Raw genomic sequence first — 15,408 nt, forward strand, 5'->3', positions numbered from 1 at the left:
AGGGCAAACTGAATTTTTAGGAGACAGCTGGTTCCCAGAAATAAACCCTTTTTAAAATGACCTGTGACTTGGTACCAGATAAAATCTGCCTTAATTTTTTGTCTGGATTAGCTTTTTGGGGTGGAAGCCTTTCTGCCCTTGGAAGGGGGCTAGAGGGATTGTTCTGCCTTTAAATTCTGTTAATCTTTGAATGAGTGTCTGTGACATGCTGTAAAAAGCTAAAGCAAACACTGCTGCACTAGTTAATCAACGTTCCCTCCCATCCTGTTGGGAACAGCGATGTCCACAATTTTGGGTAGCAGAGGGACCAGGGAAGACCTTGCACCTGTGCTGCGCAGGCAGGACCCCTGTGCACGGTTGTGTTTGAGTCCAGCAGGATGAAATGTAGTTACATAAATGCCCATGGATGGGGAAAGGGGATTTCTACCAGTGCTGCGAGCGGGGACAGTCTTCCCCTTCTGCTTTGTAGGTAAGGTGCGGTGAGCCCTCCGGGAGCCCCAGCCCAGGCGCAGTGCCCACACAGCCCGCTTCTTGTGGGGATGGACCTGGGCAGGCATGGCGGTGGAAGGAGACCCTCTCACATCCTCCCAAAGGGTCTGAGGGACTGTGTGGCAGGTCAGGTACAACCCCAGCTCGTGTAGCATCAGCTGCTGGGGTATGTGAGGCTGTGGCTGGAGGCATTCCCGTCCTCAGCGCCCTGTGCCAAGGTGCAGGTCCTGGGCAGCATCCCTCAACCATCCTCACCCGGACCATCCTTACCTTACGCGGCATATACCTGCCACAGCCACTTGGGCGACTGCAGATTGGACTGAAGGGCTGCACCTAATGTGAATGGTAACAGAGAGAAGCAGCAGCTTCTTAAGACCTGCCCTACCTTGAGGTTGGGGTCAGATGCAAAGTGTGGGGATTGCATGGGGGCAAGAGGTTTGCGTGTGCCCCTCCTGGGAGGGCATTGCTGTGCGTCACTTCCCGTGTTTAGGGCTTGGTGTAGCAGGAGATATGAGTGGGGTGTCCCTGACTGCCTTGTCTCTGCCTGTCCCACCAGTTGTTTGTTTCTTTGGGGAGCGATTGCTGTCCGAGCAGCACCAGTTGGGTGGGAAAGTGTTGAGTGCTACCTCGTTTTTCAGCTGGGACTCGTGAGCTGACACCTTGAATTTAGGTCAGCAGTGTATGGATAACTGTATTAGTAATGCAGCTGGAGGCTTGGAGTTTCTCCTCTCTCTCTCTGGCCTTCTCCTCACTGCCTCTGCTTGCGGTCGCATGTCATGAATGATGTGAGGCACATTGCAAGGTAGAAGGGCAGTTTTCTGGCTAAGTATGTGCTTGCTTCATATTAGTACTTCAGGGGTATTCTGGAGGACACGTCTCCTGGGCTGACATATGCTCTGGAGGGGGAGGAGGTGCCATTTATCAGCTGTTGGGATATTACCAATGTGCTTGACATTGGCAGGGGCAGAAAAAATTCCCGCAAATGGTAGCGGTTTGTCTGGAAAAAGCCTCTGTGTTTTCACCAAGGAATTCCCCTGAAATAATCTTTGACTCTGCATGCTTGCAAGGAAGCAGATAATGGCTTGCTGAGAGCGGTGCTGTGGAAACCAGCGTGTTTATACTCGGGAAAAGAGAAGGACTTTTCACCAAGAACTTGTTGGTCGATGCCCAGGAAGAGGAGGATTAGCTGACTTAGAGCCTGGCTCGTCTCACTGCTCTGGTAGCACACCCTACCCTCCCCTGGCTGGAGATACCAGGGAAGTCTGAGTGTTGTGTGCACGTGCTGATGGAGTGACCAGTTCTAGTGACTGGTTGAAGTCAACTGCAGCAAGAATTCAAGTTATGAGAGGCAGTAGGTCTAAATACAGACAGTCTGGTGTCTTTATAGCTGTAACATGCCATATTTCAAAATTATTCAGGTATTTTGTTCTAATACTTCTTCCTCAGAAGTCTGACACTATTCCTGCTGAAGTGTCATACTCTGTTTTGATGATAAGCTGCATTTGGTACTTGTGCATTGTGGCAAAGCCAGTGGCACCAAATCATTGTCCAGTTCCATGTTCTCAAACCTAACTTTAAATTTGAATTTTCCTGGAGTTGCTTGCTTTCTCATCCCAAGTTTACTAACCTCCCTCCAACTTGGAAAATATCCTAGAATTTAAATCAACTCCGGGACATAATCCTGGGAACAGTATACATTGTTGTGAATAAGTTTGGTTTGTAACTGAAGAAAATGATTTTTTTTCTCTTTGAAACATAGGAAGAAATCATCCCAAATAGGAACATCCCTAGTGATGAGGCCATCAGCTTCAGCTGGTGAAAAATAGAGCTCTTCTAGTTTGCACTGGCTGAGATCCTGCTTCCCAGGCTTTCAGTTTGACTGGTTTTGTTTTCAGCATGTATTGATATAATTTATTGAAATTATGGCATAGTCTTGACAGCCTTCAGTGATTCCCTCCCCCCTTCCCTCTCCATGCAAATAGTGTATTGTCTTCAGTGAATGGTTTAAACAACCATGGAAGCATTTACTGTTTATCCTTTGGTTATTTATAGTAGTAAATAATATTTAATCCTTCCTGTTTTTCCCCTCTCTCCTCTTACCCCATATCAAGTTAGTTTAATGTCTAAATGTTGCTTTGATTAATAGTGTCTCTTATGCCTGACCAATCTCACATTCATTGTGCTTTCATTGCCAGTCCCGCAGTGTCGATAAGCAGCATGCTGTAATCAACTATGACAAGGAGAAAGATGAGCACTGGGTGAAGGACCTCGGAAGCTTAAACGGCGTAAGTAGCAAACCTCCCAGCTGATGGAGGCGAACACGTGGCGTGCTGAGTCTGCAAGTGCTTGTGCGCTTACTTAATTCTACTGTTAGACCCTTTTGGGTCACTGCAACTGTTGGCAGGAGTTAAGCTAAACATATATAATTATTTGCAAGGCCCGAGATGGGGGTCATGTAGCATCTCATCTTAGAAGAGGAAAGCTTTGGTGAATATTGTATTTCTTTTCCCCTTTCTTCTGGTGTCCTTCCAGAATGCTTCAGGGCTCAACAACATCATTAGAGCCTCTTGCAAAAGAGGAGGAAATAAATTCAGTCTCATTTTGGGGATGTTAGCATTAAACTGGTGAAGATTCTGGAGCAGCTGTTCAGCATGAGCAGGGTGACCTTTTGGCAAGTCAATTGTCAGTGCATGGAGTGATTTATGGGATGATGAGACATTTAATTTCTTTGGGGAGAAACTATTTAAAACCATCTCTTTTTTTATAATAAAAATTGCTCTTTTGCCTGCCTTTAGCCTGGTTTGTGTGAAGGCCGAGGGATAATGTGAGCCCAGAACAGGGAGCTGAGCCTGCCTGAGTCTTAACCCTTGCTCTGGTCCCAATTCATGCAGTGGTGTTAGGCAGCTCGGTGAGGGCTTTGTCTGCCCACCTGAATTCTGTGATTTTTGAGTACACCATCGTAGTTAAAACTGTCCTAATGTCATAGCATGCCTCTTTTTTGGCTGTTTCTTCATACCAGCGGAGCTATTCCTCTGCTGGAGCAGGTCTAAGCTAGATTCACATAATTGTCTTCCCAGTAGGGGTTTTACTGCAGTCATTGTTTTGGGCTTAGAAACAGAAGCCCTCCACCATCACAGCCACAAAAACACAAGAGGAACCCAGAAACTTGCACAAAAACAGTGGCTAAAGCAGACCTCAACTGTTCTGCCTCTTCTGGCATCTGAAAACAGCAAGAATGAGTGTTAATCCTTCTTGGCCTGATAGCTGAAGGCACAGAGCCCTGCTGAAATGGGAATATTTCCAGTAACTGGTCTAGGCTGTAGCTGGATCCTTGGTTTAAAACTTGTGGTGTTTAACTCATGGTGGCAAAATAGCAGCTGAAAATTCTGCTTGCAAGAGAGGGAAGACTTGTACCACTAATTCTTTTCTGTATTCACATGCTAAAGCATATGAATTTACATTTTAGTAATAGACTTGTGCTCAGAGGGGCAGTGGAGTAAAAGGAGTTACAGCAGTGCCTGTCTTCTGCAGCTGGTCAAACACACTTCTGTTGGGGAAGACTGTTGTGGCCAAACTGAATTTATTTTGCATGAAAGAAACCTAGGTCCTTATCTGAAAATTTTCATGAAAACTTGTTTCCCCACCTGAAACTAAAGAAATCACTTTTGAGGACCTTCATTTTAATTCCGTTTTCAGAATTTGCTTTTATTTTGTATTTACTTTATGGCTTGTCAACAGTGCATTATATGGCTTTGCTGGATAATCTGGTTCATATTAATAGTTGAAATGTTTTGTGTTGTTTTTATTATAATGTTCAGCTGATTCTGCAGTCTCTATTAAGGGTCTTTTGGTTTTGAAGGTAGCGTTTCTATCTGCAAAAAGCAGTTTCCTTGCATTATTTTATTTGAAGTAACCATGGACGAATAGGTAACAACATCAAAATGGGTTTTCTTGCAGACTTCTGTTTGGCAGAAAATTCAGCAAATAATTATTCCTGTTCCAGATCTGACTGTTCTGGGATTTTTAAATCTTAAAAAAATTAATGCAAATAGGAATCCCGTGCCTTTTAACCAGCTTCACTGCTTTTATTCTGAAATTACAGGCCTGTTTCCCAGCTCTTCTGTAAATTGCCAGGAAGCTGGCGGCTGTTGTCTGCAGAGGTTCTAGTTTCCTGCTCTAGCATTTATTTTTCCCCTGTGGTTAATGCTTGGTCTTATCATGCATGTTTGGCTTGGCTGAGGTGAGAAGGCAGAAGGAGAAGACTGTGCCTCAGTGGTGAAAGCATGTAATTCATTTTCTAGCATAATTTTGATTCATCAGAGCATAGATGCATTTGTATTGAGGCTACAAAGACCCAACAGTGAGTTCCTTGTCTGTGAGGCTGGGTGAATCCCACCTTGCGAGGCAGGGTAACTTCCTGGTGTCTGTGACTGCCCTGGGTGCAACCGAGTGCCTAATCCCCATCAGCACGCTGGTGCTTCTTCAGCTGAGTTCCTGATCTATTTTTATTTGGCCTGGGTTGTTAAAAAAGTACATGAGTTTATTTATGAAAGATGTCCATAAGTGCTTGATTTGTTCCTCCCTTGTTCTGCAAGAATTGTTCCTTAGGGGGTCCCCTTGGAAAGCAGGCATCTGAGATGTTTGTTCACAGCTATGGAGTACATTTCTTGCACCTTTATGAGGATGACTTGTATTCTTTGGGCCTCAATTAACTGCCTGGAGCATAGAAAAAATGAGTCTGAATCTTTTGTGCGAGGGCATGTTGTACTGATATATGGTGTCTTGGACAATGTGGCCTCAGACATCACGGTGATGCCACTCTAAGTGCTTGTTTTCCAGTGCATTTTCATTTCCCCCTTCCTCTGTGATAGGTTTTGCTTGTTAAATTATCAGGCCTTGGGGCTGACACCAGTCTTGTTTGACATCCAGCGGAAAGCTGATTCCCAGCTCAGTAATTAGAGTGTGAGTTGCACCGTTTGCTCTTGCTGGTTGTGAAGGGTGGAGGAGAACTGAGAGCATCTGAAGTTCCTAACTTCAGGCACCTCATTTACGTGTTCAAGTCGGGGACTAAAATTTCATTTGCAGTTGGTGGAAAGGTAAATCTCCCTAGAGGTCCCTTCAGCAAACCTTGCTTTGAAGCATAATTGGGGTGCTCTAACTTGCCCATGGGAGCTACTTGCTGGTGTTGATTTTTCTAGGGAACTTAGCTCCTCGCCTGGCTGACTTTGTGCTGTGCACCCCGAATGTGTGCAGTGCCATTGGCAGATGGGCATGGGTGCCCCCCAGGAGCCCCATCTGTCTGAGATACCTTGATACCCTCAGTCAAAAACCATTCCTGTGGTTCTTTCCTGCAGACCTTCGTCAATGACGTGAGGATTCCTGACCAGAAGTACATCACCCTAAAACTGAATGATGTTATTCGCTTCGGCTATGATATCCTTGTCCGAAAAGGGAGTGGGACATGGTCTTTGATTGGGTTTTGTGCTGTTTGCTGCATGGGGAGTTGACAGTGCTAATTGTGACTAATGAGTAAGGGTGTTTGTTTTGCCTCCTGGAGCCTTTGGATGGCTCACAAGCCTTTGTTTCTCCACCATGGACCTGATTCACAGCATATTAATCATGATGCCTGCTACCTTCATTGGACTTTGAATCAGGCCCTGACTGGCAGTAGTGACTGTGGAGGTGCCTCTTCAGTCTCTTTCTAAGGAAGGGTTGCATTTTTTCTTTTTATTTGGCTGGCAACTGTAACTGGTACCAGCCGAGGAACAAACATATTTCATAGTGTTCTGTCTGAACTAAAATCTTCCTATGTTTTTTCATCCAACTTGTTTGGTTTTGTTAATCATTTCACCCGAATGCTTGCCTTCCGATAATTTGCAGGTCTTCAGCCTTAAACGTTTAGCTTTGGGGCTCATGACCAGACCTTTGACTCTGTATCGATTGAAGTTTTCCGGTGCAAATTGTTTCTGCCACGAAATGCAAGAGTAAATCTCTCTTTAGCAATAGCAAATCTCAACTCTATTGAGGGAGGCTAGGCTGCAGTTACTGCTTTGTTTATGGAGTCACAAATCCTGCTAGTGTCCGCTAAAACACGTTTGCCTTCATCCCTTTTTATCTTGATGTGACTGTATGACTGGCTATAAGCATAGATGTTGAAACGCCTTTGTGACCCTGCAGAGCAACAATGGTAAGTAGAGGCTCCTATTGCTGGCTTTTCATGTAATCTAATCCTTTTTTTCACATTTTTCAGTTGCTTCTATCTGCCAAACTTTACCCACTCAGGCTGAATTTAGAAGTAGCAAGTGTCTTCTCCAGGTGTCTTTTTTCTTTTGTGGGGAAATGTCAGTTAAAACAGTCCAGATATTTCTGAGAATAGAGGCAGAAACTAAGTTTTACCATTGGTGGAGGGGGGAAGCGTTTGGCTGCAAAACTCTTGTGCATGCTTGACCCCAAGGCCACATTCTTGTGCCTTGTGTTGTCTCCATGATAATCAGTTTGTGCTTGGCCATGATGTAGCCCTTGAAATACTCCAAACCTTGCTGGAGCCCAGAGAGCTGAAGCAGTGAGGAGAGGCTGAGCCTCCCTGGTCTTCCAGGGAACTGGGTACCTCGGCTCTAAGCAGTGACAGTGCAGGAGCACTCACTGTTGCAACAGGGATGCTGAAACTGATGTGTGTGCAATCCTGGATCTGCTGGAAAAGAGGGTTTTCTAGGCCTTGTGTAAGATCATACTTTTGGTCTTGGTCTCTCTCTGTCTCTTGCCATTTTAGAAATAACAAATCCTTGCTTCACAGTAGTATTTCTTTTTTTTTTTTTTAAAGGGAGGTAGTTGCTGACACTTTAAAAAAAAAAAAAGAGAAAGGAGACAGATTATTTGCCTTCAGATCAGTGTTTGAACAGGGTGCAGTTGATGAGGGTTCAGGCATACATGGGGGGGAAAAATACTGAGTAGCCCCTTACTGAGTGCTGCCCAATAAAAGAGCACCGTCATCAGGGATTAAGTCGTTAAAGGTGGCATCTCAGTGCACACGTGATGAAGCCTGTTACAGTCCCATAGGCAACCTCAGTTCTAGCTTTTCTCGACTTTGCCACTTTGCAAATGTTTTTTTTTGATGTAGCTGGTCATGTGTCTTCTGGTCTCTAGATGTGTGGGGAAACCCGTAGATTTGCTGTGAGCTCCAGTCTAGTGAAGGCATAAGCCACTGCGTGGGTAGGTTTTAATGGCTGTGATACAGATTTAAACTTTTTATAGAAAGCAATTCTGAGCACTAAGCAGCTGAGTTGAAGTGTTTAGTTCTGTAGCCCTTACATGGATATTCACGTGAAATGAATGATTGCATTTATGAATTGTAGAATTTATTGCCCTCAACAGCAAAACTTTAAAGAACGTAGGTTTTAGAGTCATCTTTTTACTTCAGTGTAGCTGCTATGGCAGTACAATCTCTTCTTCTCCCTTGCTGCTTCGGTGCCACCCTCTTTAACAGTGCTTTCTGTGCATACCACGTTCAGCTCGGTGTGGAAGGCAGTATCTCCTGAGGTCTCCGAGTGAGCTGTGTGCTGTTGCATAAGAGCGTTTGTCTCTTTTCCATTTACAGTTTCACTTACAGACTGTGCAGAGTTTCCCTGCTATGCCACTATCACTTGGTTTATTTTTAGTCTAACATTTTCCATCTTTCCTTTTTCCTCCCCTTTGCTCTGTGCTGTGCTGAATGAGTTGTTCATGATGACATTGCCAGATGCTTCTTTTTTTGTTGTTGGGTTTTTTTTTTGTTTGTTTTTTTTTTTAAGGCAGTGTTGCTGAGGATTATTGCTTAGGCCCAACCATGTTGAACGCCTCCCTTCCTAAGAGGTCAAGGCAGCTCATGACCTGATTTACTTTTCATCCAGGAAACGGCAGTGCCTGAAAGGTCTTGTCAGGGCAAGCAAGCACCATAGTCCCAGGCATCCCTGCAGGGAGCTGAACTCCACTGTTCCCTTGTCCAGAGCGTGCGAGATTGCCCCATCTTGGCCAGGATACCATGGGAGAGAGTGGTCTGTCTGGAGCTGCCAGCCAGGTGGAGAGGAGTGGGGTGTGAGTTGAGTCAGGGCTCTGGTTGGTCCCCTGGGTCCTGCACGGAGCTGCTAGGGGTCCCCCAAGCTTCTCCTGCCCTGCTCCCCTTGCCTGCTTCCCTTCAGTTGCCATGGGTCTGGCCAGCAGATGTGATTGCGTGCTCTCTTGCAAAACTTGCACGACAAAGACCATGGTGGGGTACAGCACAGGCAACTTTTAGTACTCGGTGTATTTTAGGCTTCTCTGGTTTTATGATCTTGTTTTCTTTCCATGACTAAATGCCAGATTTCTCTGTCCATCCAATTCCTTTGCCATTTCCTTAACGAGTTCTGTACATTCAAACATGTATGTCCTCGAACAAATTCAACACAAAGTCCCAGAAGAAGCATTAAAGGTAAGGATGTCTGGGTGCAGGTGCATTTTTTAAAAAAAAAAATTTAAGTGCTCTAGTAATGGTCAAGCAGACTGACATATTAAAATACTCTTGACAGCAGTGAAATGTTCCACAACATGAGGGTCTTCTTGGATTGGCACTTAATAAAACCTTCCTCTGAGGAGAGATCCATTTCCCAGTTATCTCAGCTCTGATCTCTCTTATCCCTGTGCTAACGTGTAGATGAAGTTATTTATGATTTCCTGACTGCCAACAAAAAAGTTACTAAAGCTGTAATGTATTAAAGAACAGTCAGCACATTAGCTTGTGGGTGAAGCACAGCAGAACTTGTTCCCTCCCAGAAGTGGAGTGCAGATGCCTTTTTCTGAGCATGGCGACTTAGGCCAGCTCTATCACACTTTCTCCAGCAGGCTAAAGTTTGCTTAATTTATTCCTGTGTATCATCTCATTTTTGCCTTCAAGCTCCCAATTTTCACTTACGGAGCAGTCCTCTTATGAGTGAGGTGTTTTTAAAACAAAGAGTTCAGTAGCAGGTAGGAAATATTCAAGCATCCTCTTATCTAAGGCAGAAAAGCAACCCCCTCTAGGCAAGAAAGCTGTCATGTTCAGCTGAGGGACTGGGCTATCAGTGCCAAGTATCACCTCTTGGCTAGCAGATGCTGTCTTCTTAGCCCTACTTCTGTGTTTAGGACTTGGAGAGGATGGGAAATGTAGCAGCTAGAATTGGGCAAATGATTCATTGAACTTACTCAGGGGTAGTGTGGATGGGTACACCCTTTTATTAATTTACTTGTAATAAACCCACTTTTAAATAGCTCATTTACTATGTTAATGTGGAGCCTGTTTTAAGGCAGAATCACTTTCCTAGCTGGAAAGAGAGTTTGGAGAGAAATAATTAAAATATATTTTAATTGCCTTTGCTGAAAAACGGTGATAATGTAGATGAGTGCCCTGAAAGAATTTATAATGTTCTTTAAGAACAAAGGGGATTTTCAGGATTTGAATCCTGAATGGAAAATTCTGAGTTCTGATTCTTCTCAGTTTATTCTTTAAAGGGGTTCTTAATTAGCTATTTTGCAGAGCTAAGTCACAGTGACCTTCTCATGGACTAGAACTGTCACTTAATGTCTTCCAAATGGGGTATTTGAAAGCCTCTCAGCTGGCATTTCTGCTGTCCTACTCAGGTGTGCTTTCTTTTTGTTGCAGAACGTAGCTGCAGTATTTGCTTTTGTATGATCCGTTTGTGGGGAAGGATGGTTTATCTTTTCCATGGGCTAGCGCACAGATCGCAAGGGCACCCTGCAACTGTTGCTTGTGTCTCTGCAGCATGAGAAGTACACCAGCCAACTTCAGATGAATTACAAAGGCACGGCCATGAAGAGGGTGGAGCAGCCCATGGAGCACGGTGTCTACACTGAGTCCCCGCAAGCCAAGCTGGAGAAAGGAGAGAGGAAAGCAATTACAGGTACTTGCTCAGGAACCAGTTAATCGAGATTTATAACAAAGTGCAGCCTGAGCCCTGCACTGGGTCATGATTCTGACAGTACAGTGTTGTGGGTTGAGTCTAGGAGCAGTTCCGGAAGGGTCATCTTTGTAAACCTCTGAATGTTTCAGACTCTCAGTTTTTGGAGATTGACCCTCCAAAAAAATCTGCTGGCGTGATGGCTCATGCATGCCTTGTCGCTGTGTGTGTGCTGGAGAACCTGTGGGCCAAGCAGGTTTGGTAAGTTCTTTGGCACCTGTCTGGTCTATTTTTAATGTTCTAATCGTGAGCTGGTATTTGAACAGAGGTGGTGACTCAGAGTAGAAAATGTATGGCTGCTGTGGCATGGTGCTGGCAGGCAGGCAGGCAAAGAAGCAACAAGCCATTTCTTTCAAAAAGCTCTGTATGGTCTTAAATGGCTGTATTTCCTAACGTGCCAATATGTGGGATGGAAACTGACTGCCAATCTGGGAGATGTTTGCTTCAGGTTCACTGTTCCCCAGCTGCAAACCTTTTCCATGTGAAAAATTCCTTCTGTTCTCTATTTTTATTTACCCACTGCTGCCTTCCTTTAAAGACCCTTTGCCAAACTTGCTTCCTCCATGTTCCCCATCATGGTGGGCCAAGACCTCCCCAGCAGCGTTGTCTCACCCAACTTCCTACCTCCTGTACGTACTGCCCTGGCAGGTCTCTCCCCAGTTCTGCTCAGGTATTGGTTGGTGCCCTTCTAGAGCTTGATGATGTATGGGAGGAACAAATATGGTTTTAAAGTATCCCAGTGATGGATGACTGCCAGCGGTGGTCTTGTGGCACCAGGATGGCAGACTGATTGGAAAGCTTTAGTGTTAGCAGAGAGACTGCCCAGTGGGTCTGTTGGAGGAAGGAGCAGGGAGGTGAATGGAGGGAAAAGGATGGGCAAGTAAAAGAGTGAGGCAGCGTCTTGGGTGAGGTGACCTACATATAGATACAGCAGCTTTCTACAAAAGTGTACAACTTTGGATAAATCCGTTAAGGCTTCGTGATAACTAATTGGAGTGGGTTGGCTGACCTTAATCTCCCATGTATTGTCTTTATGAAAATCCCTCTAAACTGACATAGCATACTACAACAGCGTAATTTTTCTCCCTCGTCTTGTTGTTGCTTCCGGCTGTGCATGGAAGCACACGCACATGCACCTGTGTGCCCGACTCCCATTTTCCATGCTGCAAAACTTTTCTTCGTGTTGCTTTAGCTGTGTCTGTGTGTTGCCCTCTCCCGTGGATGTGGTGTTTGTGACTTTGCCTCACAAGTGTGCAGTTAAAGGGATGAAGTTGGTGATGATTAACCCTGACACCGCGGAGGGTGAGAAGAGGTGAATCTTGCTGGGGGGGGAGAGCTGCCCAGCTGCCTTTCAAGGGACATGGGGTCTTGAAAAGCATGGACAGTAACAGGGCCAGTTTACCAGTAACTGGAATCAGTTTGCATTTGCTGCTGCCTGGTTGCATGAATATTCTCATTTTTATTCTTGCCACCTTCCAAAATACACACTGGTTGGTTTTAACTTACATAGTATAAGCAGCTGATATTTGGAACATCTTCAAAGTCAGGACGTTGAGTGACTCTTCAGCAAGGTGACCCATTTCTCTAGCGAGTGGTTTGCAGACCTGCGTTATGTTTCTGTCATTGTCAGTGGGCACAGACCATAGGTCTAAGGCAAGAAGGGCTGTGAGAACTTAGTGGGGGCCAGTGCTGAAGTATGTCACGTGCAGTGGGACTGAGGGACAGATACGAAAAAAAAAATCTGTGAAGTGCTGCTAACCCCACTGAAAGATGGAGGAATTCAGGACTTTTTGTTGGAAGTATTTTGCTTGATTGGACTGAAGCCTGTGGAAGCAAGGGAGGGAGTGGGAGCGTTAAATCAGTGCCTCACTCTCCCAAAAGCATCTCTGTCACGTGAGCAGAATGATCAGTGGGTCCCTTCTTCATCTGTGATGTGACTAATTCACCTTGTCTTCATCTGCACACATACACAGTTTCTCCTTGGTTGCTTGGAGGAGTGGCAGCAATTTAAAATGATTAGTGGAAAGAAGAATGTAGTATTCTTACAGGGAGTGGGCTTGCTTAGTGGCAGCAGAAAGAGGCTTTGGGGAAAGAGCTGTTTTGCTAAGCCCGTAGGTATTTAGGAATTTGCATTGACTAATTAAAGCAAGGTCTGGGGTGACAAAAGGCTTTAGAACGATCCCTTCCCAGGGTGGAAAAGAGGCAGAGGGAATGCAAGCTTTCAGGGAAAAGGTTTAACAAAACAATGTGAACAATTAGAGCTGCTTAGAATTGGGAGGAGGTGAGGGGATGAGGATAAAGAGATCCTGCCGAGTATATGGGAAACAGCTCAGCCATTTAGTCTTTATGCTGTTGAACTTGCAGCTTTTGGGTGTATGTTGCCTGTAAGCAGGAAATCATCAGTCTTTGTGAAATGTTTGAGGCAAGGAGCTTGGTAAGCCCTGTGGGTTGGATATGGATATGAATAAGAAAAGTGCCCACAGTTCAGCTAGTTAATGCTAAAAATAGCAATCATCTCTCATGTTTAAAGCCTTAAGTGATCAGGAGGCAAGGTACAGCCTTGAACTGAGCAGATTTTAAGACTGTTACAATCCCCATCTGTTGCTACCTGAGTTGAGGTACTGGATGAGATAAGCTACTTTGTGGTCTTCTGTTCTCAATGCATAGTTAATCCTCAGGCTGATCTTAATTTTTTTTTTTTTTTTTTTTAAAGCCCTCACAGGCTGATGGCACTAGATAATGCTGAATCTGATGACTAACCTCTGAATAACTGCTGCAGGCGTGAGTTTCCAGGGGTGGAGGCTGCCCAGAGTGTCCAGCTGAAACAGGCATCACCAACTTAGGAGCAGGACTTGAGTTTCTCTGGGATCTGTGAAATAGGCTTGCTTGCCGGGTTAGCGTCAGTGTCATTAGGGAGTCCTCTCAACAGAGTGGCCAACTTGAAAGTCTTGTTGGTCTTCAGGGCTGAGGTCAGCAGGCAGGCGTGGACGGAGTCAGTGGGAGTTGTGCCCAGTTGTGAAGTGGTTTCCATGGTCTTTGGCTGCTTTCCTCATGAGATCATGGTAATAGCTATTTAGACACACAGCTCTACCCTAGCCTTCAATTTAGGGGAGTGGTGGTGGGGTATCTGCTTTTTGTCTGAGCTAGTGTGGTGGTACCTGCAGCGTGTAAAGGTTTGACCATGTAACTGGTACAAATAAATTTGTGATTATCAGCCTGATTTGAAAGCCTCTGGGTTCTGCGTATGTTCACAGCAGGTACAAAAGACCAGGGCTTAGGTTTGCTACGCACACATGAAATACTGCAGGAAAGAGCCAGAAAATTACTTTATGGTTTTTACTAGGTCTGAATTCTCTATTTTGGAGAGGAGTTAAAAAGCAGAGATGTAAGGAATTAATTTTAAAATGTTATAGCTAGATCATCTTTTTTTCTTCCCCAAGGCCTCTGCCGTAAGAAGCCTACTCTGCATCTTCTGAAGATGGACATTATTGTTATTAATAATGAATCAAAAATGATTTGACTTAAAGCAAGCTGGATTTCTCATGCTTTTGTTATGACTTGCTGTAGACAGCTTCAAAGCTGCATGCGCTTCTGTCAGCAAAGAAATTTGCTATTGCTGTCTGTCTCTCTCTTGTGATGGTTTGAAGCTTTACGAGGACCTGGGTGAAGCGCAGCCCTCAGTTCTGTCCCGACCACAGGGGATACCTTCAAGGAAAATCAGACCCCTCTGCGGTGGGAGCTGCGTGCTCATCATGAAAGCTCTTCTGCCCACTCGCTGGTAGAAAGCAGCATTAACACAGGCTTTCTCCTTTCCCTTTCACCACCTGGACTGTATTTTTGGTCCTGTCTTTGTGGTGTTCTCTGTGATTCATATCTCCATAAATACATCCTTTATATTGACACATCTCATCTTTTTCTCATTGTGGTGCCTGTCCTTCAGGTGATCAATAGTTAATTCATTAATTTAATTTATTAATTTAACAGGCCACATTCTTGTCAGACTTATTAAAAAAACGGACCTCCCTTGTTCTGCGCTAAAACAGCCTTAATTTGTTCTTTTAAGTGACTGCCCCAAAGACTGAAATCCAGGAGCAGAACGTGTATGTCAGTGGTCTTCCCTGTATTACACTGTCACCAGTAGCTCAGTATTTATCTGGCTGAATGCTTGTGCTGACCTCAATTCAGTTATCTAAAAGGATGGTTTTTGGGCTGTCTGCCTGAATTGATGAGCCAAGAAATATGTCTAAATGAATTGGCACCATCTGGGCAACCTGGCACAGCGCAGAGAGAGGTGGTAACAAGCTGCCATCGACTGGAGGAAGTCTCATGTCATTAAAATGACTGAGCAGTTAGTTTTCATTGGTGTTCCTCATTTCACCGCTGAGTCGGGCAAGCCCTGAGTCTCTCTGCTCTTGCTAGAGCTTCCTTCTTACATTAAAATATAACAGACAGGTGGTGGCTTCAGGGTGGTATGCAATGTCTTGGGGGACAGGCAGATGCACAGCTCTGGGTGCTGCGGGTCCAGGTTGAGGCTGCTACCCAAAATGCATCCCAGCTGGTGGAGAGCAAAGCCCCCTGGCACAACTGCATATGTAGCTGCTCCCTGGCCTGCTCCAGTCACAGCCATCTGGTTTAGCTGCCTTCCTATCACGCTTCCTCCCTGCCTTTTTTACACAGTATTGTGTTAGAGCTGGAGCAGGGACAGGCATCAGGTTGGTTGTGCTGGCAAATTAGAAGGGACAGAAGCTTCTGATATGAGCAGGGCAGCAAATTCATGTAGCTGTTCTGAAGTCAGGGAAATTTTACTCTGGCTGAGGATCTGGCTGCTTTCAGCAGTAGCTGAGAATGAGGGTGTCTGTGTCACTTGATAATGTTATTCAAAATGCAAATTAATATGAAGGCTCAGTGGAAACATTAATTGCTCTTAAAATACCGAAACTGTCCCCAAATAGCA

General features: G+C 44.9%; 1 protein-coding gene across 1 annotated transcript in view; it reads left to right on the plus strand.

Annotated features, from left to right (window-relative positions):
- CEP170B (centrosomal protein 170B) overlaps nucleotides 1-15,408 on the plus strand; it is a 56,407-nt gene that overhangs the window by 10,571 nt on the left and 30,428 nt on the right. The window contains exons 2-5 of the mRNA XM_075712513.1: nucleotides 2,685-2,774; nucleotides 5,844-5,922; nucleotides 8,874-8,932; nucleotides 10,259-10,397. Coding sequence (XP_075568628.1) covers nucleotides 2,685-2,774; nucleotides 5,844-5,922; nucleotides 8,874-8,932; nucleotides 10,259-10,397 — 367 coding nt within the window. The remainder of the gene's footprint in view (nucleotides 1-2,684; nucleotides 2,775-5,843; nucleotides 5,923-8,873; nucleotides 8,933-10,258; nucleotides 10,398-15,408) is intronic.

Source organism: Pelecanus crispus, chromosome 6, assembly GCF_030463565.1.
Source record: "Pelecanus crispus isolate bPelCri1 chromosome 6, bPelCri1.pri, whole genome shotgun sequence".
NCBI classification, from domain to species: Eukaryota; Metazoa; Chordata; class Aves; order Pelecaniformes; family Pelecanidae; genus Pelecanus; species Pelecanus crispus.